This window comes from Megalobrama amblycephala, linkage group LG24, assembly GCF_018812025.1.
Source record: "Megalobrama amblycephala isolate DHTTF-2021 linkage group LG24, ASM1881202v1, whole genome shotgun sequence".
In the NCBI taxonomy this organism is placed as follows: Eukaryota; Metazoa; Chordata; class Actinopteri; order Cypriniformes; family Xenocyprididae; genus Megalobrama; species Megalobrama amblycephala.
In genome coordinates, this window is record NC_063067.1 from 27,001,794 (window position 1) to 27,027,800 (window position 26,007).

The window sequence follows — 26,007 nt, forward strand, 5'->3', positions numbered from 1 at the left end:
ATATTTTGGGTTCATTTTAGTTAAGCAATACAGTAATTTTTAAACAATAGTTGAGTTAAATAAAACTACCCAGCAGGTTGGGCAAACATTTAACCCTACCGCTGGGTTAAAACAACCCAATTGCTGGGTTTGTCCATTTTCAACCCAACTTGGGTTGTTTTTAACCCAAGTTTTTTAGAGTGTATATGTTTCCCTTGTTACTAATTGAGTATTCTGTTCAGGTGTGTCTAGTTAGTTACTCCCTTTGTTTGCTGTGCATTTAAGCCATCAGTTTCAGTTAGTTCCTGGCCCTGTATTTTTTTATTGTCTATATGTTATATATTCTCCTAGTTATTCTCCTGTTTGTTGGTTTGTTTATTTAGAATGTTTTTGATATACCATAACATCAGCAACAGCTAAAACAGCACACTATTAGTAGGCTCTGGCTAATGGTGAATCGTGTCACCAGTGTTGTTAGTAACTGGTTTCATCGGTGTGTATTTGCAGAGTACCAGTAAAAGCTTGTTCAGTCTATTAAAAACCTTTGAACTGGCAGATAAGACCACAAGTTATATATTTAAATATATTAAATCAACCATCATGCTGGTTTATCAGAAAAAGACTAATGACAACAGCATCCGGTGCGAACCTGGGTCCTGTTTAAGACACCTCTGTTTGAATAAAATTTGACATAGTATTTCACTACCACTATTTTTTTTTTTTTTTTCAACTACATTCAATAAGATAACAAAAAGGCACAATATATTTTAATTATCATTTGTAGATTATTATATATTATTGCAATAAGATAAATGGGTTTATTGTTTTATTGGAAACACTCTCAATTACAATAGGGGTTTTCATCAGGATTAAACTGGTACAGACAACTAGAGTGACACTTGAAATACATGCAAGAAATATAAAACTAAAAATTCTTGTTTTATCCCTCACTAACAGGTTTTTCTTTTAAACAAAAGAGGAATCTATCCAATGTTTCTTGTATTTTGTTGAAAATATTAATCACAGAAGTGAGTCTGAGCCTCTATTATTGTGCACACATCTGCTCATCCTCCTGCACCACTGTAAACATCTACAACAAAAGAAAGAGAGAAGAAAGTGTGTCAGACACCAGGAAAACCCCATTACCCAGAATACAACTGTTAAACTACACCACATAAACTGAATAGGTGTGGCACTAAAACAGTACTGCCGGTCACTGAGACATATCACATATTTGTGTGTGTATATATATATATATATATATATATATATATATATATATATATATATATATATATATATATGTAGCTTTGCTCACCATTGTTATTCTATAGTGTTGTGTCCTGCTGCTCCTCAACAAGAGAACTGCAAAAGACAGAATGATTTGAGATCATTACATCATTATTTACAAGTATTTCTCCCATTCTTAAAATCCACTGTAACTAGCACTGGAAAATCCAATTGGTATTTCAGTTTGTAATTACAAATTGATAATTTTGGCATGCTGGGAGATTTAAAATGCAAATTTTTTGGAAGGAAATTTGTTACCTATGCAGTTTTAACCCATATGTTATGAAACTTTGCTCTAGTGCGTCTTTAAAAATAGGCACGAAATGTAAGTTGTGATAGTCTTTTCTTCAATATATTGTGTCATGTATCTTATGATGAGTGAAATGGCTTCTGGAACAAGAAAAAAAATGTAGGACGGGACCTGATTTCATCCATAGGGAATTACAATTGAGCTCAAAAGTTTACATACCCCTTGCAGAATCTGCAAAAATGTTAATCATTTTAACAAAATAAGAAGGATAATGAAAATTGCATGTTATTTAGTACTGTCCTGAATAAACTATTTCACATAACAGATGTTTACATAAAGTTTACACAAGACAAAAAAAAAAAAAAAAAAAAAAAAAAAAAATGACCCCGTTCAAAAGTTTACATACCCTTGGTTCTTAATACTGTGTGTCATTATGTGAAATAGTTTTTTTTCAGGAAAGTTAAAAAAAAAAAAAAAAAAAAAAAACATGCATTTTCATGATCTTTCTTATTTTGTTAAAAATTATTAACATTTTTGCAGATTCTGCAATGGGAATGTAAACTTTTGAGCTCAACTGTAATTGAATGGTTAAATGGTTGTGGTTTGCTATTGGCAGATCTCATGCGAGTGACTTGCCCTTGCACCAGTAAACACATCATAAGAAAAGAGAAGAAATGTCAATGCTATAGGGAGGGGAAGTTATTTTGATTAACTCTCCTGTTAACCTAAAATCTAGTCAATATGATTTTATTTACAAAGTTTTATGTGTCAGGTATGTTTCTTCAATGACAACTCAAATAGCTCTTTAAATAAAACAACATTGCATATATAAAACAACATATAAAATTGCATTTTATAATGAATTCAGTATTATATTATATTCTCTTGGAGAAAAGTGCTGCCCTTCTTCACCAAGCCACTGTCCAAAAGTCTTGACCTCACTGTGCGCACAGATGCACTCACACACCTGCTGCCAATATTGAGCATCTCTGCACATGGTTCAGTATTGACTCTTCAGGAGGTGACCGTCCTGCCGCTTGTTGGACACTCTGGCATGTTCTGAAGGCTTCTTCATTGCAGTTGAATTTCTCAAGATCTTGATGATCGAGTAAATGGTTCTTTCAGGTTCTTTACATCAAAATGGCCTCACATGCAAAGAAATTGCTGCAAAGTGAAGATGGCTGCATGTCTTTCTTTAGAAGTAACCATTGATGATGCAAGAACACAATGACTGGAAGCACTTCTTCTTTCTCCTGACTAGAACTTGTTCACACTTTCCCATGTGCTGATGGGTCACTTTTTTACTTTTTTACCAGGGATAAAAACAGTGAAGTTCCTTTTTTTTTTTTTTTTTTTTTTTGGCCAATGAAGCATTTTGTGAGTTAGCAGTAGCGAGTATGGCTTGCAGAACTGGCTTTTAACACGATCGGTTTGCCAAGCTCGTATTTATTTTCAATAAAAATTAACATAATGTTCCAGAAGTGGAAATAAACTGCAAACGAGTGTTTAATAATATTAAAAGTGTTTATTGTGTAGATTTAGGGGAAGGTGTAGGGAGGGTTTTTATTCTTTCAATAAGGCAGCATCCATTTATACACTCTATGATATTATTGCATCCTGTTAATGTACAAAAATACTGAGGTGCAAATAGTATCTGCCAATATAAAGTATAGATAGCATCTAATTACTATTTACTCTTATTGCAAAGAACTGATACTTTTACATGGTGTTTTCACGTAGTGTAAACAGCATATGTCTAAGAAAATGCTGCTATTTTTCACTTAGTGTAAATAGAATATATTGCTGTTTTCACATAGTGTAAATGGCATATATCGCTAAGAAAATATGCTATTTTCACTTAGTGTAAATAGTCACTAGGTGTAGTCCGGCAGTGTGTAGGCACTGTTGGAAGCTATGGGTGATGTGCTGCTTTCCGTTCTCTACTCTCTGCCAGGCCACAGTTTCATTTTTAGCTCACACAGCCACTAACCGTCACTCTGGCCTCTTTAAGTGAGAGCAGCTACATTCTCACAGTTTGCAGGCTCCTCCATGTATGGGAGTTTCACAGGGGAAACAGCTGTCATCACATGACAGACACTCCCTGATAGGCATGTTAGACGCACAAAGTGTAGAAACAGATGTCTACAATAATGTTTTGTCAGGTTGTACCCCATCAAGTTGTTTTATTTTGTCAATCGAAGAATTTTACGTGTGACATTAGATGTGTGAGTTTGATGTAGTTGCGTGTTGCAAATTAAGTCTAAACTCTAAAGCCAAAAAAAAAAAAAACCCTGCCATTTGAACTGCCATTTAAAGCTGATGCTGCGTGTCTTTCAAAGATCTGAGTGGTGAAATGGCAAAACCTTCCTGGTGGCATAGTGTGCATTCAACAGGATTTACAGACCCTTTAAAAACCAAGTTACTACATAACAGACATGCCTTTGATGCACATTAGCTTTTCAGAGTTATCTTACAGAGTGTAGCTGCATGTCCATGGTGGACAAATCAAGTAGTTTTTGTTTTTTGCAGTGTGACAATAATTACTGCAATAATAATAATATATTTTGATATTTTATTTAATTTTTATATTATTATTTGTTTAGTATTTTATATATATTATGTGACACTCTGTGAGATGCACCCAAACACATGTGTGCACACACAATGTATTTCAATTTTTTTTTTTTTTTCTTTTAGATTTTATGCATTTCAATCTAAACCATTTTTTAATTACTGACCTGTGCACATCATCTTATTTCCTCTCTTTTTCATCTAGGATGGTCACCTCTGGTAAAAGAGAAAAGAAAATTGTCAACATATCTCTGAACCCCTCCAGTACGCACACCCACACATTAATACATGCTTTAAAACAACTCAAAATAATCATAGTCAGCACAAAAAAAAAAAAAAAAAATGCTTGCTTGCCATTCCTCCCCTGGATAAACACCTTAAAGGATCAATGACACTATAATCAGCTGAAAATGCACCTTGTAGTATTAGCATGTCAGGCAAAGAGCAAACGATCCTGTACTTACGTTTGACCTCCAGCCTACAGGCAACTGTAGCCTCACCAAGGGCATTCTTGGCCCTGCAAGTGTAGACGCCACCATCAAAGCTGGATGGTTTGCGTATTTCGAGCGAGCACACTCCCTGGTTGTTGATCTGCCTGTATTTGGGATCATCCCCTATGATCATCTGATTCTTCAGCCACTCGATCTTAGGCTGCAGACAAAATACATGTCATTTTACCTGACGTAGCCACAAGCAGCATCAGCAAGTCATCCATCCAACTGGACCATTTCACAAATATGTTTAACACATTACCGTTTAAACACTTTCTCAATTAAATAAAATCAATTTTAATAAAGTGTAATTAATACACGGATGACAAACTGAGAGGCATTTAATAACCCACAGTAATGCTGTGAACTAGTGTAACTGAAGCTATTCCCAACTCCAGTGCTAATGCCCCCGTAGCCTCATTAATATTATCCCTCACACACACTTAAAGGTGTTATGGTCCTTATACAAAATGTCACACATCTCAGTCCCTGAATTTCTGCCCACTCGTGGTTCATCAGCTGCACCACATGGGTCATTTACAGAAGCATTTCAGCATTCTGTTAACACATACTGTAACCTTATGATGCTAACTGATTTCCCACTGCTCCATGGGTAACTTTCCAGAAAAGAGAAACATAGATTTCCTCTGGGATCTAATACCTTCAGTTCAACACACAGATTGTTTCCACAAGATGCTAAATTTCTTCAGACATCAAGATGCTAGCACAGAATGGTTAATGCAGAGGTGCTTTTAGGGAAGATGGAGGTGAGGTCTTAACATACACTCCTTCATGAATTAAACATGCTAATGTGTAACTCCAGTGAAACCTTGTCTAATAATAAAAAAAATACTTGTCTAGTAATAATAAAAAAAAATCACTTTGAGCAGTTTGATTTGAACAGTTAAAAGCTAGTTAGGCTAATGCTAAAGCTTTACAGGAAATAATGAAGAAGTTACAGTAGCCAAGCTGAATCATATCATAACTATGCTAGCTGTGCTTTTGAGGACACTTGATGTCATACATAGATCTTCAGTTAGCAGATATGGCAATGCACAACAGATCGTAGAAGGGATCTTGCTAATCGAACACCTGATTAATCTGTGCTGATCTAATATTGTCACAAAAAAGGAGCATGTGTTCTTCAAAGACTTTCACAAATTGGCAATAGGGGTCAATGACAAATAAGACTGTCCAGGATTAATTAATAAATCTGGACAAAAGTATGAACGTCATTTCTCTGACTTATGAAAACATCATTTTGAGAGCGAAAAAGAAGCTAACATAACAATCCTGTTGAGGAAGCAATTACCATGAAGCACCACTGGGACAAATAGTTCAGAGTAAGATGAGGAACAGTTCCAAGTGCATTTCCAGTACATGAGCATACTCCAGTGTTTAGTTATTGTACATTATCACACTGTCACCAACTCTTATGTCCCAGATGTATCCTGATTTTGTAGCACCAAAGTGGAAAAAGAAAGTTTAACCGTGTCAACTGGCCTGGATAAACATGGAACAGTGCAGTTTCACAACGATGGTGGAAAATAATCTATGGCATCCTTCTATGACGTATATCATGATGTTCTCATGTGGCTTTAAAGGTTTTAGATTTCCAACTTCATGCAAAAAGCCAGAGACACCCTGGAACTAGTTTAGTGCCAAAAAGAAATTGGGCCCCATCATGATAATCTGGAGCAAGTGTCTTTGAATGTCACCGACTTTATATAAAATTCACTAATCCCTGACTACATGATATTCTTTTCATGATCTTCTGACAATGAGAAACTTGTTCATCTATTTGTTACATCTAGACTTGACCAATGCGATAGCGCTTTTGCTGAGTTACCAAAGAGCTCAATTAAACACTTACAAAAAGTTCAGAATGCAGCTGCAAAAATGCTAACTCGCTCTAAAATGAGAAATCACATTACTCCGACACTCAGACACTCAAATGTCTTCATAGTGCTTCATGGTACTGTGCAATATACCTTATTGAGTAAATATCCTCATGTAAGATCACTCCGAACATCCAATAGTAACTAGTTGGTTGTACCAAAAACACGACTAAAAACTGGTGAGTCAGCCTTTAGTCATTTCGATACCAAGCTATGAAACTCTTTTCCTGACAACCTACAAGCAATTGACTCACTATGCACTTTCAAAAAAATCTCTCAAAACACATTTGTTCACTAGGACCTTTCCTTGATTTACTTTTTTTTTTTTCTTTCGTTTTGGGATTTTTTTCCCCCTGTGAATTACTTAGGTGCTTTTAAATAAAGCTTTACTTACAGGAAAACTCTGAACAGAGTGCTATTGTTTTGCTTGGAGCATGTTGTAAATACCATATACTATCGAGGAAGCCATTACTGTGTTCTTCTATGAAACACATCATGTTCTATTGTGGCTTTGAAGGTTTTACATTTCCAATTGCATCCAACATGCCCAAGACACCCTAGGCATCTCTGGAACTTTGTTAGTACAAAATAGACAGCAGGCCCCATCACTGTGAGCTTTAATAAACAAGAATTTTGGAGTGTCCTAGAAGACTGCCTCGTCAGGATCTGCATTCAGCCCAGATTTTGCATCCATCTCAGCTGTTCTCGAAACTTGATTCTACATCCCCCTCCTTGGGAATGACAAGCTAACACAGTCCCCACATGACTGTCTACCAGCTGGCTTTAGTGGTCAGCAGGAATGACCAACAGCACTGTGCTTTTTGTACCTTATGACTACAGCTATGGGTATAATTAAGCTATTTATTGAGCTTGAACCAAGGACATTTGGATATGTTGATACCATCATTGGATTATTAACAGCTGTTGTTTGAATTACAACGATACTCTTTCAGAAGTATATTTGTGGCAACACATCAGCTAATTCCTGGCCCCAAACATGTAGCTACTGGATGGCACATTGTCCACAATAGAAAATGTGGAAGAAGAACAAGGAGGACTATACCAAATCAGCGGAAAAGAGAGATCATCCATACCTTTGGACTGCCTCGGACTGCACACAGTAGTTTAGTGTTGTAGCCCACAGTGGCAGCTCTGTCGCTGAGGGGAGCTGTGAACTTGGGAGCCTCACTGAAATCGTGCTCCTTGTACTCTGGTGGTTTGTAGACAATACCTACAGGACAGGGACAACAACCTCAGCCGGGACTGACAGTTGTGCCGAGGGTATAGCTGTTACATGGCATTAGGTCTATGGATGTGCAAAACTACAGGTTTTAAAATCCACTTACTTGGTGGTTTCCTAGTCGGCTAAATGGAGCCCTGTAGAAACCCCAATCGGACATGTTCCATAGAAGGGGTTCAATGCAAGATGCAGCAAAAGATGTCCGTCTGAATGTTTATGGCTGTAGCACCTGTGAATTTAAGGCATGGGTGTCCACTCCTGGTCCTGGGGGGCCAACACCTGCACCTGGAAGTTTCTAATGATCCTTAAGTTCGAACATGGCTGTATCCAGAATCACACCTATACCCTTATTCACTATTCCCTAATAGTCCATTTAAATTAGATGAAAGTAAGATGAGGGTATTAATTTCGGCATAATGCTCAGAGCTTGTGCATTCTTTAGCAGCTAGCTTTTAATTGTACATCGGTTGTACATGAGTGCATTATATCCATTATGGTTTCGGACACCATTGTTAGTCCCTTCTAATAGTGTACTTTATGGTAGGCCTAATACTTTATTTTGATAGTCCACTTTAGACATTATATTGACTATAGGTAACTACTGTACATGTCAACTAGCAATCTTTAGAGTATTAGTAGACTGTTTGCTTAATATCTGCTAACACATTATTATAATGCTCTCTAACAGACATTCTACTGACTGTAAGTCATTTTGCAAGTATACTGTAAGTCAACTTATTGTACTAACCCTAACCTAACAGGTCTACTAATATTCTAATGAGAGTTAGTTTACATGTAGTTACTTATAGTTAGCAGAATGTCTAAAGTGGACTATCAAAATAAAGTGTATACTAAACTAAATAAGGGTAGAGGAGATGATTTCAGACACAGTCTTTGATTAACTGGTTCAGGTGTGTTTAATTAGGACTGGATCTAAAACTTTGCTGGAAGGAGCCCCCCCAGAAGCAGAACTGGACCCCCTTGATTTAAGGCAGTGGTCTCTAACTGAGCTCCTGGAGGGCCACTGTCATGCAGAGTTTAGCCCCAACTAGCTCCATCTCACCTGCCTGGAAGTTTCTAGGGCTGTGTCCGAAATCGCCCCTTATACCCTTAAAGAGGGCACTATTTGAGAGGACAGCCATTTGTAGTTGTGTCCAAAACCATAGTGGACATTATCGAACACACTCATTCAATCCCATAATGCACCGCAATAACGAGTGTTCAACTGATGTTTGCTCAACGGCTAGAGAATACCCATAATGCACTGTGAGAGTAGTGCAGAATGAATTAATGTGTCTGACCAGAAGATGGCGCCTTCAGTAGAATCATCCATCCATCCATCAATTTTCCAAACCACTGGTCCAATGTGGCTACAACGTAATATCATGCAGGTATAAATTCCTTTTCAATTGATTATTAAATTGTTTAATTAAGGCTTATACATGCTAGTTTACTGACAGAGATCAAGATAAATGTTTTCATCTTACTACTGGAGCTGCCAGTTTGCTAAGTTTTAAATGATTATTAAACAGCAAAAGCACACTTCTGTCTAAATTTGCTCACTCGTTTTCATTCACTCCTTCAAGTGGACAATATTAGTGGACTAATGTAGAGAATAATGAATGAGGGTATAGGGGGTGATTTCGAACACAGCTTAGTAATCCTGAACATGCTTTGATTAACTGGATCAGGTGTGTTAAATAGGGTTGGAGTTAAACTCTGCAGGACAGTGGCCCTCCAGGAGCAGAGTTAGAGACCGCTGATTAAAGGGGAAAAGAGGATGATTTATATGCAACAAAGACTGTGCTAACCCAAATGCCTTGATCTTACAAAATGCTTTTATAATTATGGCCTTCCATATTCCAATTTATGAAGAAAGTGTAACTGATGTCGCGTGAGCTGCGCTTTTTTCATAAGTTGAAAACGTAAAGGCATAGGACGTAGCATAAGCGTTTTGAACTGCAAGAGACGTTACACTTTATTCCTAAGTTGAATACAGAATGGCCGTCTGGCCGAAGCTAGATATTTTACTTTATAACTTGTTAAATATGGATATTTTTCTTACACAAATGCATCATTTCACTTCAGAAGGCCTTTATTAAACCCCGGAGCCGTGTGAAGTACATTTATGATGGATGGATGCACTTTCTTGAGCTTTAAACTTGAGCTTTGGTCCCATTCACTGCCATTATAAAGCTTGGATGCATCAGGATATTTATTAATATAACTCTGATTGTGTTCATCAGAAAGAAGAAAGTCATAAACACCTAGGATGGCTTGAGGGTGAGTAAATCTTTGGGTACTTTACATTTTAAATTGAACTAATCCTTTAATGACCTATCAGCCTGTGCCATCTAGAGTTTCATGACAGAACTTCGAGTTCATTGAACATGGGTGTATTTTATCCTTCTGCTGCCAGCAATAAGCTACTGAAGGTCATACTTTAGTAATTTTATCTCAGTCAAGCCATGTAATGTATGAATTATTGTTTTCGTTTACTTTTCTTCAGAAACCAAGTTAACTTAATGGGAGAAGTTTGAAGTGCCATAGGGATAAAACAATAACATGTTGAGACCTCACCTGTTTTCTGAATATGAGCAGCATCTTTTGTTACAGCAGCAGTCTCACTCCTTCCAACCTTGTTTTCGGCAAAAACTCTGAAGGTGTATACATTTCCCATCACAAGGTCCTGAGACGGTAGCGTTCAGCCTGTGGAAGTGCTCGAGAACCGTGAACCACTCCTGCCAAAGATAGGACATTATGTAGACTATTACTATATTGAAAACAAGCCTGAAAATATTTCCCTGTGGGTTCCATCCAATAAATAAATCGTAAACAAAGTGATTTGCATTACAGTGTTAAATATCGACAAGACACAGTGGCTTTGGCTAAAGTGCCTTTAGATTAAGTTATTTTGTACTGTATGTTCTCTAGACATCTTGTATTCACATCAGACTAGCTGTTTAGTATCATGATTCACATCATGACAGTGAGAGTTATGAGATGTCATCATGGCGCTCTCTCTCTATCTGTCAGCACTTTACACCTTCCCAAACCGATCCTCTCCCGCCAAGAAGTCATCTGACTCATGCCTCGAACACCCAGATACAAGCTTATAGATAGATGTGTAATGTCCATATACAGAGTCTCAAGACTCTTCGTTTAGATTTACTTACTTGACAGAAAGCTAAATTAAGCCTTGCTTAAGTATGACGGCATACATCCTACTTAAAAGAGAGAGAGAGAGAAAACATACTTAGAGCATTCACTGCTCGCTGTCAGTTATCACTGTGGTAAGTATGAGGGATGTGGTTTAGGCTATCAGAGCAAGAATGCATCTGCCAGAAGTTGCCTAATACACTTTTTCAAAATGTTGATGTCAACTTTATCAGGTCAAACTCAATATTATATGAGCTGATTTTCTATGCAACCCTTCTATCAAAACCAATAAATAAATATAAATAAAAATATAGCAGCAAGCAGCAATTATCGGGGCCAAGCTCAAAAAGAGCACGATTAGCCGATCAACATGGCTGGGAGCACCAGACATGAAACAGTTTGAAACAGAAACATGCATAGTTTGGTGTCAATAGGGCTAAGCAGTGCAGAGATCCAGCTTCAGAATCATTTAGGCATCATGCCTCAAATTTGTTGCTGCGCTATACGAAAACAATTTTGTCTATCAACACAAAATCCATAACTTTTTCCTGGCTGAAGGTGATCTGACTCAAATTTGGTGAAAATCGGACTAACAGTCTAAGAGGAGTTTGAAAAAGTTTTTAAAGAAAATCAAAATGGCAGACAGCGAGCTTGGCCAGCTATGGCAACTTTGGTATCTATGTTCTCGGCATGACCAAAGAAATCTATTTAGACCAGTCCCATGACAATAGGTTAAATTAATCAAAAGCTATTAGCATTTTTTAAAATTTCATTATAACATTTGAAAACAAGGTGGTGCGGTCTCGAAACCTTTTGAGTACTTTCAGGGCATGGTGCCGATGGCACATACCGAGTTTTGTAATGTATCATAATACTGTATTGTAGTAAATGGCAATTTCATGTTTTGTTCTATTATAGCGCCACCAAGAGGCATAATCCCACCATTTTTTATGTGTCTTTAGATTGAGCCCATACATGTGTGTCAAATTTGGTGAAAATATCTCATTTCATTTTGGCGTTATAGTCATTTATATCCATGAGAACATAAAAAATGACCTATGGACAACTTTGTTTGCATTTTTTTGCCACTTAATGTCAATATTTTGACATTTGGCTATTAGCGTATGGCCAACGATCTATGTTTCCGAATTTCTTACTGTGGTTTCATCTCGATCAGACTAATGGTTTAGAGGATATTGGTGAAAGTTGTTTTAATGCTAAATCACCTCATTGCACAAACCATAAGGCAAAACCTAGCATGTTTGGTATCGTTGGACTCGGCAAGGATTCGGGAGTCTAACAAGATTACTCCCATGAAAATAAGTTGACAACACCCAAAGTTATAAGCATTTGCATATTTGATTTTACCACTAGGTGGCACTGGCTTGAAACATCAGGGCATCGTTCCGATGACCCATTGTGAGTTTCATAATGATACGCTAATGCGTTCATAAAATATAGCATTTTAGTACAAAATTCAATATAGCCGATGGCCAAAATGTCCGATATGGAAAAATTGGATATCATATCAAACATAGCCATTTTTTGTATCTTCAGACCAGTAGGTGGCACTGCGCTGAAACACAGCATGTAACCCCAAGGTCATGCTTGTGATGACATGAACCAAGTTTGGTCCGAATACGATAAAGTGTTGAGGAGATACAGCCTTATGTCTGTTTTCTCAAAGCGCTACGTACAATTCATTTGTGCGTTATTTAAAAATGGTTTAACAAATCGAGTTGAATTCCATAACTTTTTGTGAAAATTTCAGACTGTCCTCTATCTGTTTGCCAAATTTCATAACTTTCCTGCAAGCAGTTCTATGGGCTGCCATAGAGTCAAGAGCGGAAGAAGGAGGAGAGGATGAAGAAGAAGAAGAAATGGAAAAATAATAAGAACGCCAACGGATACAATAGGTGCTTATGCACCTACAGTGTTTATTTTATTTTATTTTATTTTAATAAAGAGAAACTCATGTGCTAACTGGGTTTCACACAAATTGTGGGGCACTGTTAAATATTTAATTTTTGGTAATTATAATACATTCAGTATAACATGTATTTTAATTATATATAAGTTATAAATTTGTATATAATTACATTAAAAATAAATAAAAATGATGTTATTTGAATTGTTTGACACAAGGTCAAGACCTCTGATGTGGGACAGGCCAGAACTGCAGGATTGCAAACATCTGATGTGATTAAAACTAGCTACATTTCATGTTGTTCATTTTATGTTAGATAACAGTTTATTAAAAGTTCAATTTTTCTCAACCCAAATAACACTGTTCCTTAGATTTAAAAAAAAAGGGAAGGGCGTAGTTCATTTTCTGAGTGCAGAACTAATACACAATATGCTGACATGTAGTTCTTACGTTACTGACTCTATTATTGTGCTAATAATGAGTTACTTACTCCAGTTTTCTTGTCAGCCTTCTGAATGGTGTATCCAGTGATCTCAGTGTTGCCGTTGTCTTTAGGAGGGGTCCATTCCAAAGCTGCATTGAAGCCCCAAGAGTCGACTAGCTTGACAGATGCAGGAGGACCGGGCAGATCTACACACAACCATAAAAAATGATTTAGCCTCCTTAGTATGGATCATTTTACACTGTGAGGTCTTACTCAGTAAACAGAGGTGTCAAGGAATGGACTAAGAATGAAAATGCAAGGGGGACTGAAATAGACAAGGTCCAAGAAGATCTCTAGATCATAGCACGTCTCACCGACAATCTGAATTACGAGGGTAGCCTTGTCCTCGAAGCTGTCGACCTTCACGGTCATCTCATAGCTGCCAGAGTCTTCTCTCTCAGACTTGCGGATAAACAGGATGCTATCCTTGTCGCTGTTGCGGATATTTACCTTCTTCATATCCAAAGGCTGGCCATCCTTGGTCCAAGATATCACAGGTTTAGGTTTGCCCTACAAAATGGAGAATTATGGAACATATTAGAGCCTACAATGAAGCACAGCTTTATTTGACATAGATATAGGTATAAAAGTTTGAACTTACACAGAATGGTATAACAAGATTGATCTGTTCGCCAACATGCTTGACGTGTCTCGACCTCAGGGCACGGGGCAGGCGGATCTTGGGCCGATCTGAAAGAAACAACAACACAAGAGCATATTTAAAGTGCATGTATTTAATTGGGGGAATAAAATGTTTTCATATGAGCTGTTTTAGATTTAAATGGTCTTATTTTGAAATGCAAAAACAGTGTTACACATCCTGAGCAGACTTTTTCTGAACTTGAAAATGTCAATAGATATATGTGTTATAAAACAGATTTAATGCTTACACAATTATTTAAATGAGTTAACGATTAACTTCATCTCAGCAGGTTTGTTCTTGCTATACTGTATATTGGAGAGCGAGTCCAAGGCAGCGTGTCTTGGGTCACTGGAATGCATCCAGAAATAGATCTATGAGGATTGTCTGACCGTCTGCAGGTCAGCAGCCTTCATATTACAGGCCAGTCGCATCCTCATCATTGTGTGCTCTATTTCTACACTACATTTCATGTGAATGGTTGATGTTCAAAACAAAACAAAACAAAACAAAACAAAACAAAACAAAACAAAACAAAACAAAACAAAACAAAACAAAACAAGAACTGAAAATAAATGTCCACAATATTAAGCTCAAAGCACACTTCAATTTTATGTGTATGCATGTGCACTCATATAGAGTGCTGCAGGGATGCCATATTTTTGCCATATTTTTGATATTATTGACTTTCTCCTTCTATATACCAGTGGTTCCAAAGCTTGTGTTCCAAAACGAGTGTTGTACCCCCTCTTTTCCACTTAGACTGCAGTCACACCTTTTAAAGGGACAATATTTTCCTACCTATGTTGATTTTCAGGTGCATTTTTTACCTTTATAAAGGCAGTGTTTTTCTAACCCTATTAAATATATGTCATGTTTTATGTCAAATTCTTAAAATTACATTAATATATTTATTAATATAATAAAAAGCAATAAATTAAACTAAATCCAATGAAATCATCATTTACAAAAGCCATCTTTTCACTGCAGTGACAGAAGCTACATCTAGATGTATTTACAAACTGTTTAATGCTGCTCAGAGGTGGTATGAATGCAATTACAATGGCATAAATAATGTTATGATATAATGCAAATAAAAAAAAAATGTTCAATATGAAGTGGTGGTAAAAATTAAGTGATACTTTTAAATATTAATCTAAAACCAGCAGTAGGTGGCAGCAAGTCAGTGTCTTAATGAGTAAGTCATTGGGTCCTATTTTAACAATCTAAGCACATGGTCTGAAGCGCATGGCGCAGGCACACTTAGGGCGTCGAATCCACTTTTGCTCATTTAACGACAGAAAAAAATGGTCCGCGCACCATACGCATGGTCTAAAAGTATCTAGTCTCTTAATGAGTCATGGGTGTGTTTTGGGCGTAACATGCAATAAAAAAGTCTCATCTTCCATTCTCTTTAAAAGCCTGGTGCGCTTGCATTTACATGGCGGAATATAGACACCCTCAACTTGACGAGTCATTTTAAATACATGTGTGTATTGCCACGTTTGTTCAAATAATTAGCTAATTTCATTCATCATTACTTCAAATAGGTAAATCTGATAAAAGCAATGACTATCCATTATGACATGTAGGCATTTTTATCTTTATGTACACAATAATAATCTTTTACATTGTAATCCTTTTATTTTTAATATTTGGCATGTTTGTGTGCTGTTGCACGTACCTGTGTGTGTAACAAGCATAGTGTACATGTATAGGCACATTTTACTAACGCACCCTTTAAATAACCAAAAAATACTGCGTCATTGACTTTAGACCAGGTTTTTGATGGTCAATGGCGCAGTCATTTTCAGTTGACTCAAAACAGCAAAGCGCCAACAATGCACCTGAATTTGTGGGCTGATTTCACAGACAGGGCTTAGATTAAGCCAGGACTACGCTTTAGTTAAATCAGGACATTTAAGTAGCTTAAAAAAAAAAAAAAAAAAAAAAAACATTACTGGTGTGCTCATCTTGAGACAATGGCAGTGATATATTTTAAGACATGTCAGTGCAAGTTGTTTTCAGATAAATAGCTCAAATATGCATTTTAGTTTGAGACTAGCTTAAGCCTTGTCTGTGAAACTGGGGAAATATCTCTAAAATAATATAAAATAAAAATAAAAAGAGTAAAATAATGTTGCCATGAGAGTAAAAAGAGCAAAAGAAGAAGGGCCTTTAGTGCTATGAGCGAGATGCTATATGTTCAGACTAAATGAGGAAGTGATAATCAATCTTGTCAAAAATATCCTTTCTAAGAATCAGCTCTGGCACCTTGTAAACATTGTGGTTTTAACACTCTAGAAGCAGAAAGAGCCAAATATGCATTTTTATCATATCTAGACGTTATATTAATATTCTTTATATTTTGATTCCAAGAAAGAAAATTAGCTCATGCGGCATTTGACGGGTTATCAGACATGTTGTCAGACAGAAATTAAAAAGGAAAGCATGTCTTAAATTTTGGAGAAGTGACAACAAAAGTGAGACATGCACATTTTCATAGCAGAAGTGAACTAAATGTCTGAATTGAATAGATGGATATACATATATGATATCAAAACATTATCAATTCTCAGATTTTTTTTGTGTGCAGTTTATGGAAGTAGAGGAATAAACATGTTTTGAACGTGTTGACTTTTAAAGAAATTAATAAAATGAGATTACATCAAATCAGTCACAAGTGAATTATATGTACACATATGCAATATGTTGTGGTTACTTCAATTTAAAGTTCCCGTTTTTCGTGGTTTTTTGAAGCTTTGATTGTGTTTATAGTGTGCAATATAACATGTGTATTTTTCACATAATTTACTTATCTGTATACCGCTGTTTCCACTGTCATAAAAACGGGCTGATGACTTCCTTGTTCTATGAAGTCCCTCCTTCAGAAATACGTAACGAGTTCTGATTGTGCCAGCGGTTCCTGTGTTGTGATTCGACAGCTCTGAGCGCACCGTGCCCGGAAAAGTCACGCCTCTTACCATAACGTGGAGATGCACGCGCTCAGTGTTATTGTAAACATGTCTTTAATTTTACCCTATCAATTTGAGCCGGAATCAGACCCGGTGATTGGACTGCGGGATGAAAATAACAGCGTTTCGACGAAATGGCGACAAACACACTCTACAAACGCAACTCTTGTGTATTCCTGTGGGCGGAGGTTAGTCAAAGAACTGTTTTAGTGACGTCATTAAAGAAGGAAGTAGAGGGATGTAGTCCAAACTGGCCGTTCGATGTAGGCGACTTCTGTTAAATAAAATATCTCGCTTGGCATTGAACTTTGAGCTTTAAAATTTTACAGATTTTATTTATACTCTAACAACAACATTACACACTAACTAAAGTTTGAAACATGGGATCAAGAAGAACGGGACCTTTAAGTAGACAGAACTAAGATAAACTTGTTAGCTTTAAGTTAAGTACACTGACATTTTTAAGTAATAGCAATTTAATAAGATTAAAGTTAGTCCAACTTAAAATCTTTGTTTCAATAAGTTTTACCTGTCAGGGTAATTTGGAATTGTCAACTTTTCAATTATACATGAAGTTTATTTACTTAACATTTATTAAGTCCCCCATGAAATCAAAATTGAAGTTTTTTGGCTTTTAGAACATGTTAGCCTTACTAAGCTAGTTTGCACCAAAACAATGACAAAATTCACATTTAGAAGACATAAACATTTAAAACTTACAGTCTCTCACTTCCACCAATATGAATCAATGATTTTGATGACATCACCGTGGACTTCAGCTTTTCAGTCCAATCAAATGCTCTTTAGAATCTAAAGGGTCCCGCCCCCAATATTATAAACAGACACTGAAGCTGCGGCTAAAATCTGTCACTTGTTCACACATTTACTATTTTCTACATGGTGAATGGCACATAGTGCACTATATAGGGGATAGGGAAAGATTAAGACAGTGTAAATATGCTTTCCATTGGCGAATGAAGTTGCTTTTATGTTAGTGTCACACGAACACAGTCTGCTCCGGTCCACAATAGCACAGAACGGATATGCGCGAGTTGGGGCAGACCACAAAACGTACAGAACCATACAGAAAACATTTTTACAGCAGGGCGGCCTCCCAAATCTAGCCCACCAGACTTCTAATCCTTACTTCCCAGGACTCCAAAACAAAGTTCAGTCATTATGACAGGAAACAATTGACACCTGTGGAGCGACACACATTTCTGAGCTGACATGCTGACACAATGCTTGATTTAGGTGGCACTGACTGCATAGCTGAAGGTTCACATTCAGCTCACCTTTACCATACCCGACCTAATTTCTCTAATGCCTCTGCTTGTACGTGTGAAAAACCTAATCCTGCTTCTTCGATCCCTTTTTGCACTCCATGTTCTGATATGCAATCCCGTGTGATGTCTTGAATCGCTGCCACACACCACAACATTAATCTGCTAAACCCAAATGGATGAACATATCGCTCCATTTGATTCTCCAAAGCCAACATGCCTGCATATCTCTCTTCAGTCAGGCTTATTTGACCTAATAACAACATCAGTTGATTTCAGGATCTTATTTGGGTCATTTTTTATAAAAGGTAAATAAGTATTTGCTTGGTTAAAATGGTCATAGAATTTCGGTGCCCAACATACGTAATTTAAAAAACAAATAAAAGTTCAAAACACACAGAATTAAGCCACAACACAACAGCCACTAGGGGGTTGTGTCAACCCAGAGAACCAGATTAGTAAAACTCTTACTGCCCCCCTCGGCCTGAACATTTGTCTCAGTTGTCTTTCTCTTATCAATGAACCTGCCTATATCTGATATCTGATTTGATATAACTGATATCTTATTGTCTGAGCAATTCCACATTTCATAAATAAAAGTAAGATTATTATATATCAGACCACTTTTTTTTAAGATTAGCAGTAAAAATCAGTTCAAAGTTTTTAATTTTAGTACAATTATAAAGCTTGTACCTTTTTAGTACAATGATCCTTTACACAATAAATTAAATGGGATAACTTAACTTAAAGGGACAGTTCACCCAAAAATGAAAATTCTGTAATTATTTACTCATCCTCTAGTTGAACATAAAAGAAAATATTTTGAAGAATGTTGGTAACCAAATAATATATATATATATATATATATATATATATATATATATATATATATATATATATATATATATATATATATATAATGGTAGTCAATGGGAACCAGAAACTGTTTGCACACCAACATTCTTCAAAATATCTTGCTTTGTGCACAAGAAAGAAATTAATACAGGTTTGGAATAACTTAAGGGTTGAGTAAATGATGACAGAATGCTTACTTTTGGGTGAACTATCCCTTTAAATGATTGTTTACTTACTATCTTGACTATGTATGAATAACAATATACTGTATATTATAAAATGTAAACCAACACATCACTTGTTACAAGCTGACATGATTAATATTATTTGCACCAACACAAATTATTCTTAATGATTTACCTAATTGTTTGAAAATGTAAACTTCACTAAAATATATAATGTAAAATATATATCTAACATATAATATTATAATTAATAATATAAGATAATAAAATATGTAAAAAAATATTTATATTAAATATTTTTGTTACATATTTTATTATTTTATATTATGTCAAATATAAATATAACATATATTAATATATTTAATAATATAAAATAATAAAATATGTAAAAAAAAAAAAAAAAAACTTATATTAAACATTTAACTAAATTTGAACATAATTATCAACATGTATCCATTAAATAACATTTATTTAAAAAATGTATTCTGTTTACTCTTTATTATTTATGCATGATACTATTTATTATAAAATTATTTTAGATTTTGTTAGAGGATTTAGTGATGTTAGATCAGGTCTTCTTTAAAACAATCAGAGTTTTTTGTTTATAACTTTTAACAATCACCCTCAATGGAAATAATGGGCAACATAATAATAACCAAAGAATTCATATTTTACTTGCAAGGATTAATAACACAATAGGTCAGATTTATTAAACAGGACAAATTAGCATGTGGCCACAATCTAAAATAAAATCAACCCGTGGAAACAACTTAAAGGAACACTCCACCTTTTTTGAAAATAGGCTAATTTTCCAACTCCCCTAAAATGAAACAGTTGAGTTTTTTTGCTAAAAAAGTGGTACCGCCAGACCCGGAGATTGGCTGAATGGATTTGAAAACGGCAAAACTAAACTGTTTAACTCTAGGAGAGTTGGAAAATGAGCCTATTTTCAAAAAAAGTGGAGTGTTCCTTTAAAAGTAGCCCAATTCCGCAGGAAAACCACTGATTTACCACTGATTGCCAACAATTGAGTGGAAACACTGACAGTAGTTTTTAATGCCAAAAGAGGGTTTGCACTGACGCAGGCTGTTAGTAAATCTGGCCTGATGAGTCAAGGTCAAGCTCCACCAATGAAAGTGGTCAAGTGCAAAGCCAAAGAACCAAGCCCTGAATATAAACACTTCTTGACCCTGCACCTGTCATGAAAATCACACCAGCAATGAAAGAAGTTCATACAATCATTTAGCTAGATAAAAATTATTATAAACATACACAATTATGCAAGTACTATGCTCAGTTTAGAAGAATAATGTACACTATGTGTTTACTGTGCTTCTCAGTCCTGAGCTCAGATTGCACTGACAGCCTTATGTCTTTATGTTTGTAATTTAAATGCTAATGAAAGCTCTTGTCGGCGCAAGCCAATGGGATTTATATACCCACAGCTGTTGAATCCATTGAGGGCAAGAGAGGTAGCTAAAGGCTGAGGCTGTGCACTTTCACCAGCTCCTCTCACTGTGGGGAAACACATACTGTCATCTGAGATTCGGCAGTAAGCCACATGAGCCAGGGCTCAGAGAATACACTGAAAATGTATAACACTATGAAGTAATCAGTGTTTGAAGTAATCAGACCCTGTGAAGTAACCAGAGACGATTCGTCACTTTCATCTGTCCCCTATACATGCCAATGGTGAATAGACACTCACCCACAATCTCACGGATGGGGACGGGCTGAGGCAGGGCGACGGGCTCGCTGCGGCCTCCGGCATTCACGGCCACCACACGAATGTTAAGTAGGTCTCCGGTTGTCAGACCGCTGATGACAAACCGGTTGGACGTGGTGACTTCGGTATTGGCAGCCACCCATTCAGAAGCTGTATAGTGTAAAAATGGACAGAAGATATATATATATATATATATATATATATATATATATATATATATAGTACCAACTTTACAAAAAAATACATTAAATAATTTATTAAATATTTGTATAACTTTATATAAACTAGGGGTAGATTTAACTGGAGTTTGACATGAATACTTTTGGAAAGTTGGCATGACTATATTCCATGTACAACAACAACAAGAACAATCTTTTTTTTTTTTTTTTTTTTTTTTTAGCAAAACCTAAAATCTTGATGTTGATTTAAAAAAAAAAAAAAAAAAGCCCATGGGTGTTATGCGTCAACTACCCAGTTAAAGATCAAATACGAATTTCCAAACACACTAGCAGTGATGTCAGTATAGATCCACACATCTAAATGTGGGGTGTTCAGATATGGTGACAGTTGGTTGAAAGCATCCCTTCCTAATAGGGAGACTTACAGGAGCTAGCTATAAATCAGTCTGTGGTGACATTTCAAAGACAGGTGCTATAGCAGACTGTCACAGAACCCACTTTTCTTGTGACATCTGATAGTTCTACATGGTTAAATTTCAAGATGAAGGTATGATGATTGAAACACTACCCCTAATCTAAAGAGCTTATCAGCAATACTGAGAGGATATACGCACATCCTTCCTTGCAGTATTCCACAATGTATCCATCCAGTCCAGAGCCAATGCTCTCTGGGGATCTCCACTTAAGAGTAACTGTGGTATCATTGATATCATCCACGCTGAGGCTCTGAGGGGCACTCGTGGGCACTGCACATTCATTAGAGACATAAAAACAAATTCATAGCAGAAAAACACATGAATTTCTATAGGGATGGATGGATGGATTGGGTGGATGGATAGATTAGGTGGATGGATTTGATGTATAAATAGGTGGATGGATGAATTTGGTAGATTAAATGATTGGATGGATGGATTGGGTGGATGGATGAATTAGGTGGATTGATTTCATGGATGAATTGGATTGATTGATTGATTGATTGATTGATTGATTGATTGATTGATTGATTGATTGATTGATTGATTGATTGATTGATTGATTGATTGATTGATTGGGTGTTTTGATGGATTGGGAGGATGGTTTGGATGGATTTAATGGATGGATGGATTGGGTAGATGGATTGGGTAGATGATGAGATTGACGAGATTGATGGATGAATGGATGGATTATGGCTGGATGGATGGATGAATTTGGTAGATTAATTGATTGGATGGATGAATGAATTAGGTGGATTAATTGGATGGATGGATGTTGGATGGATTTATTGGGTTGACTGGATGGATGGATAGATAGATGGATGGATGGATTGGGTGGATGGATATATTAGGTGGATGGATGAATTTGGTAGATTAATTGATTGGATGGATGGATGAATTAGGTGGATTGATTTCATGGATGGATGGATGGATGGATGGATGGATGAATTGGGTGGATGGATTAGGTGGACTGATGAATTAGGTGCATTGATTGGGTGGGTGGATGGATTGATTGGGTGTATTGATGGATTGGGAGGATGGTTTGGATGGATTTAATGGATGGATGGATTGGGTAGATGGACTGGGTAGATGATGAGATTGATTGATGGATGGATGGATGGATGGATGGATGGATTATGGCTGGATGGATGGATTTGGTGGATAATGGGTTGGATTGGATGGATGGATTAGGAAGATTGATGGATTGGATGGATGGATTGGATAGATTGATGGATGGATTGATTGGGTGGATGGACTGATTGGGTAGATGATGAGATGGATGGATGGATGGATGGATGGATGAATGGATGAAATAATGGATTAAGTTACCTGCTGGAGGAGGTGGTGTTGGTGGTTTAGGTGGCTCTTCTACAGGTGCAGCTTCAGCAGGAGCAGCTGATGATCAAATATGCAGGATTATTTGGATTCAGAGTTATATTGATTCAATTGCACCATGGTTTTTACTACCTATATTTCGATTAAACTAAAACAAAACATTTGAGACTGAACTGTAGCCTTATAAATTGTCATTTTCTGAAGGGTGCAAGTCAAATTACAAAGTGTCTGGATCCAAACTGAAATTGAAAAATTAAAAATAACAAAAGCAAAATTATTTACCCTCAGCTGGAGCATTAGTAGGAGCAGCTTCATCAGCAGGGCCTAATAGCAAATCATTAGACTTCCATTAGAGCAGTGCCACTCAGGGGAGACCAAGATACCGTTTTGAATAAACAGGATTTATTTATTTATTGGGTAGTTCAGCGTCATGGAGCAACAGTTGCAGGAATAGCACCTTCTTCTGCTACATGAACTGCAGCATACACACATACATATATATATACTTACACCTTGCCCTCATGCAGCAGTCACATCAGCTTTCTTGGCAGCAACTGATGACGTTAATGAAAAGTCAGGTGAAAAGTCATGCCATAGCCATTTCAGCACGCTGTGAGAGACACTCTCCCACCACAAGCTAACCTTGAGTGCACCACACACATTGTTTGTTGATTAGTGGTTTTTGCACTCAGCAGGCCAGTTTCTTCTTCAGTAAACAACATGTGAAGGGAGCTTGTTTTGATCCTGAGATGTGGGTTAATGCAACTTAAAATTTGAAAACTGAAAATGAAACATGATCTGAACATGAATATTTACAATTGAGATGCTAAAAAAAAATGCTATTTGTACTCTTGTGCAAAAGCGAAGTAAATTTGACGGGGTAGTAATAATCAGTCGTGTTATTGTAATAGCATTACCCTATGCTCTATGTCCCATCTCAAGGGACAGCAGTCTAACCCTGAGCAGCAGGGGCCGAGTCTAGTGTTACATGTTAAATAAATGTTAGAATATATTAGGTACATGTTAGTGGATAGGTAGTCATAAATTCGAATGCTTCTGCAAGACAAAGTCCAATGATCCATAGCAGGTGCTACACAGTATGTTTAATTTATCTACTTTTGAGGGACCTGTTTATACAAATATCAGGGAAATTTCTACATCATACATACATGTACATAAACTTCAATGTTCATGCAGGAGCTTTAAAAAAAAAGTAAACTGTCACAAAACTAAATATTCTAATTATTAAGTTTCTATTTTGTAGAAGTCACTGTAATGCCAAAACCCAAGACAGAAGTTATCTTCCAGCAGTTTGTGGATGTTCAAATAATGACAAGTCCATTTTCCTAAATCAATAAATCAGTTGAAAAAGGGGACATATTTTATTCATTCGAACCTTCGTCACTGCCAAAATATCAGTTTTACTACAGTAACATTAGTAACTTGGTATTAGAAATAGATAAATTACATATTTCATTTTATATCATTATATTATTAATTTATATTTATTATCATTTTACAGTAGCAGCAATAACTGTTACAAATTAACATGGTACATTATAGCAAAGAACATCGTCATGTTCCTAGTGAAGTGAGTGGAAGTAGTGTATGTTGTTCAGTAGGGGGCGTGTGTGAGTCCTCCACAGCACTGATGATACATTCATTCTTTCATTGCAAGACAGCTGACAGACGTCGATGAACAGTATTATTAAAACCGTTAACGTGATTATCAGTTTTACAGTATGAATGTTAATCTTACTAAAATAGTCTGAAGAATTTGTCTTTTAAATGAGATGTCGTTAGGGTTAGGCACATATTTAGGAATAAACTGTTAAAATAATTATGCATGAGTACCTTCAGGAGCAGGTGCCTCTGCAGCGGGGGCAGATTCCGCCACTGCCGCTTCAGCGGGAGCTTCTACGGGTGCAGCTTCAGTGCAGTTCTCCTCTTTTGCAGCAGCCTTCTTGGCTGACTTTTTGATAGGTGCTGGTTTGGCTGGCATGATGCTTGGGAGAAACTCAACAGGACTGCCGGTCTTTGGGATGGCAGTGTCTTGGGACGTTCAATTTATACCACCTCTGAGTATGAATCTTCGGGACTCCTCCTCTTCTTTAAATAGCCTTCAGTACACAGATAAATCTGTTCTTATCAACTCAGGAATAACCCTAAACTGGTCTCACCTCATTACTCAAGTTATTCATAGTAATTGGTTAACTCAATAGCTTTCGTGCCTAGAGTTCAATTATTTCTGACTCTTATTTTATTCTCATTTTTTTTTTTTTTTTTAAATGTCCTGATTTAACACTACTTAAAATTTGGCGCCCTCGTTCGTCTGAAATTGTAACTGCAACATAGTTGTCTAAACTGCAGTTACAAAATTAAGACGACAGAGGGAGACAAACGTCAAAAAGTATAGAAATCTTTGAGTTGAAAAGTTGTGTTCAAAAATACAAACAGAAATATAAAAACATCCAGTTGTCATGTTTTAATGTAATAGGTGTCAAATATATATTTTTTAAACTGTGTACAAGACCAGTGAAAGAGACATCTTAGTGTAGGGATGGCATGAGTTTATTGGAAAACGTGAGTGAATATTTGATGGATTAAATTCTCTCAGATCAGCACATGCCTTTATAACCCTTTTCCAGCAGACAGTTTGCAAATAATAATAATAATAAAAAACAACAATAACAAAAGGTGTCTCATCCTAGGGCCGGATTTTTCATATTTTACTGTGATTGTGGTCGCAGATGAGTTTACTATTTACAATGTTTACAATTGCAATGTTCTATACAAAATAGAAAGATTTATTAAAGAGAAAGCAAGATCCATTTCTTAAAAAAGAAAGAGAACAAAAGAAAAAAAAAAGTTTCTGTTTGAAATCCCAGGGGGACAGGTAGGTCCAATGTGTTTTCCCAGACAAACAATGGTGATACACATCAACGACATTAAAACACCATCAAACCTGCACATTAGCTTATCACATATACCACTGTTATCCGTCATTGGTACTGACAACTGAACGCAGGCTAAAATGTTATTCCAACACTGCATAGTGACAAAATCA

The 26,007-nt window shown here is 36.4% G+C and overlaps 1 protein-coding gene across 1 annotated transcript; it reads right to left on the reverse strand.

Moving 5' to 3' along the window:
* Window positions 1-788: 788 nt before the first annotated feature.
* Window positions 789-25,332, reverse strand: mybpha (myosin binding protein Ha). The gene is given in 15 exon segments (XM_048177872.1): window positions 789-1,069; window positions 1,298-1,344; window positions 4,258-4,306; window positions 4,555-4,741; window positions 7,574-7,710; window positions 10,300-10,408; window positions 10,410-10,460; window positions 13,296-13,435; window positions 13,604-13,799; window positions 13,891-13,979; window positions 20,936-21,103; window positions 21,747-21,878; window positions 22,935-23,000; window positions 23,223-23,264; window positions 24,795-25,332. Coding segments are annotated over 13 exon segments (1,500 nt in total). The 5' UTR covers window positions 24,943-25,332; the 3' UTR covers window positions 789-1,069; window positions 1,298-1,344; window positions 4,258-4,271.
* Window positions 25,333-26,007: the final 675 nt, after the last annotated feature.